This window comes from Cebus imitator, unplaced genomic scaffold (assembly GCF_001604975.1).
Source record: "Cebus imitator isolate Cc_AM_T3 unplaced genomic scaffold, Cebus_imitator-1.0 Scaffold564, whole genome shotgun sequence".
In the NCBI taxonomy this organism is placed as follows: Eukaryota; Metazoa; Chordata; class Mammalia; order Primates; family Cebidae; genus Cebus; species Cebus imitator.
Genome location: NW_016107879.1, coordinates 1,113,607 through 1,115,715, shown reverse-complemented (window position 1 = coordinate 1,115,715; position 2,109 = coordinate 1,113,607). Strand labels below are relative to the sequence as shown.

The 2,109-nt window shown below is 51.0% G+C and overlaps 1 protein-coding gene across 4 annotated transcripts in view; it reads right to left on the bottom strand.

Annotated features, from left to right (window-relative positions):
- The window catches only part of CPT1A (carnitine palmitoyltransferase 1A), an 85,535-nt gene that overhangs the window by 56,840 nt on the left and 26,586 nt on the right, over positions 1–2,109 (bottom strand). For 2 of the 4 annotated variants that reach the window (XM_037734006.1, XM_017515892.2), the window contains one exon: positions 1,420–1,573. In XM_037734006.1, coding sequence (XP_037589934.1) covers positions 1,420–1,560 — 141 coding nt within the window. In that variant the 5' untranslated portion in view covers positions 1,561–1,573. Of the gene's footprint in view, positions 1–1,419; positions 1,574–2,109 lie in introns of those variants that run through there. The other 2 variants (XM_037734007.1, XM_037734008.1) reach the window with 1 other exon arrangement.

Here is a 2,109-nt window from a genome sequence, read left to right as displayed (position 1 = left end):
AAGGGGAGGGGAGGGGAGAAAAGGGGAGGGGAGGGGAGGGAAGGGGAGGGGAAGGGAGGGAACGGGAGGGCATTCGCATTGGGTTGAATATGATGGCCAAGCCTCTGAATCCATGTTTCTATCTTTCCAGATTCCAGGGTAGAAAAATGCAGCTCACAGCGAGTCCAGCTGTTCCGCTTAGCGCTCCCCGTAGCAGCGCCTTCTCCACCACGGTGGACCACACCGGTGACCAGGCCAGGGAGACTGGATGTCACCCTAGTGGCTTATTTATCTGGGCCCAAGAACCCACCGGCTGTGCCCCAGGGACCCCTGTGCAGCTGTGCTGGCTGCCAGGGACCCACCTGCCTCTCCGCAGTCCCTGCTGCCACCTGCTCTGGAGCTCAGGCCTTTCTCAGTGGCCCACTTTAGTGCTGCCCTCGGAGAGGGGCACTGGGAAGTCCACAGACTGAACTAAGCTACCCCTGGGGCTGGGGGGCAGGGGGGCAGGGGGGTAGGGGGGTAGGGAGGCATCCACTTTCAACTTGATGACCTTTCATCTAGTTTGCATGTTTTCAAATATGCATCTATTCCTTCTTTAATGTTTAAAATAAATTACAATACATGGAAAAACAAAACACTTATTTTAAAAAAAGAACAAAGTTCTACTTCTTTAGACAAGCAATTGAGAACATGCAGACTCAACTGTATTTGAACTTATGTAGAGCGTTTCTAACGTGTGAATGCTTTGTCAACAAAGTACTTACTACATCGACTTGCTGAAGTTTGGAAAAACTCTCATTTTTTTTTTGAGACAAAGTCTTGCTCTGTTGCCCAGGCTGGAATGAGGTGGCTCAGTCATGGCTCACTGCAGTCCCTGCCTCCCAAGTTCAAGCGATCCTCCCACCTCAGCCTCCTGAATAGCTGGGACTACAGATGCATGCCACCATGCCGGCCTAATTTTTGTATTTTTTTTGTAGAGACGGGGTTTCGCCATGTTGCCCAGGCTGGTCTTAAACTCCTGAGCTCAAGCGATCTGCCCACCTCGGCCTCCCAAAGTGCAGGGATCACAGGTGTGAGCCACCGCACCCTGCCTGAAAAAGATCTTTTTGAACAAGGTGTAAAGGATTCTGACTCAGAGGAGAAGACATGAACTCTAGATTTTACTCTGCCTTCTATTAAGTAGGTCACTGGTCCTTTGAGCGTGCATTTCCAGGCCTGCTTTAGAGCATGCCAACACACTCCACCTGCCTTACGGAACTGCTTCAAGCATCCAGTGAGCTAGAGGTTACATGAAGGAGTTCCCCAAGCCTTAAGCACCATGGAAATAGGTAAGTCACATGGAATGACCAATCTGAAACACTCAGACCTCAACAGACGCAAGAGCCCCATTCTTAGGTATTAAAAGGCATACTGTGTAGACTTCAACACATATCAGAAAACCTTGAATCTGATGAACTTCTTCTTCCAGGAGTGAAGTCCAGAGAGGTAGATCTGTTTAAGGGCTTCATGGCTCAGCCGTAGGTCAATCCCGTCGGGAGTGACCGTGAACTGGAAGGCCACAGCTTGGTGAGCTTCTGCCATCTTCCGGGGTCACCTGGGAGCAGAAGGAGAAAATGTAACACAGTGGCACGTGTGACCAGACACTAAAAAAAAAAAAAAAAAAACTCCTCATACGGAAGTACCATTCCTTCTGAATTTGTTTTTCCTCCCCACTTACAGATGTAATACTTCTCGTCAACAGATCCAATTCCATCACACAAAGGACACCCCCTCACCTGTCCACCGCTACACAGAAAATCACTGCCTCTGCTTAGGGGCCCAAGATGATCATCAGAAGCCAGGCCCGAGGCACCCCAACCCCTGCCCCTGGAAGTCCCCCGGACCCCGCCTCCAAGCCAGCATCCAGGCCACAACTCCTGACGCAAAGCCCATGGCACTTCGGCAACTCACACAGCACAGACAAATCTCAATCTTGCAGCCAGGCCCCTGGAGGCTGCCATTAAAAGCCCAGAGTGTCCATGAAGGAGCCCCCGACAGCCCTGGGCCCTGAACTTCAGTGGAGGGTGCACAGCGAGCCCAAATGCCTCTGCCTCTGGTGTCTGTGCAGCTGCTCCTTTTTTTTTTTTTTTT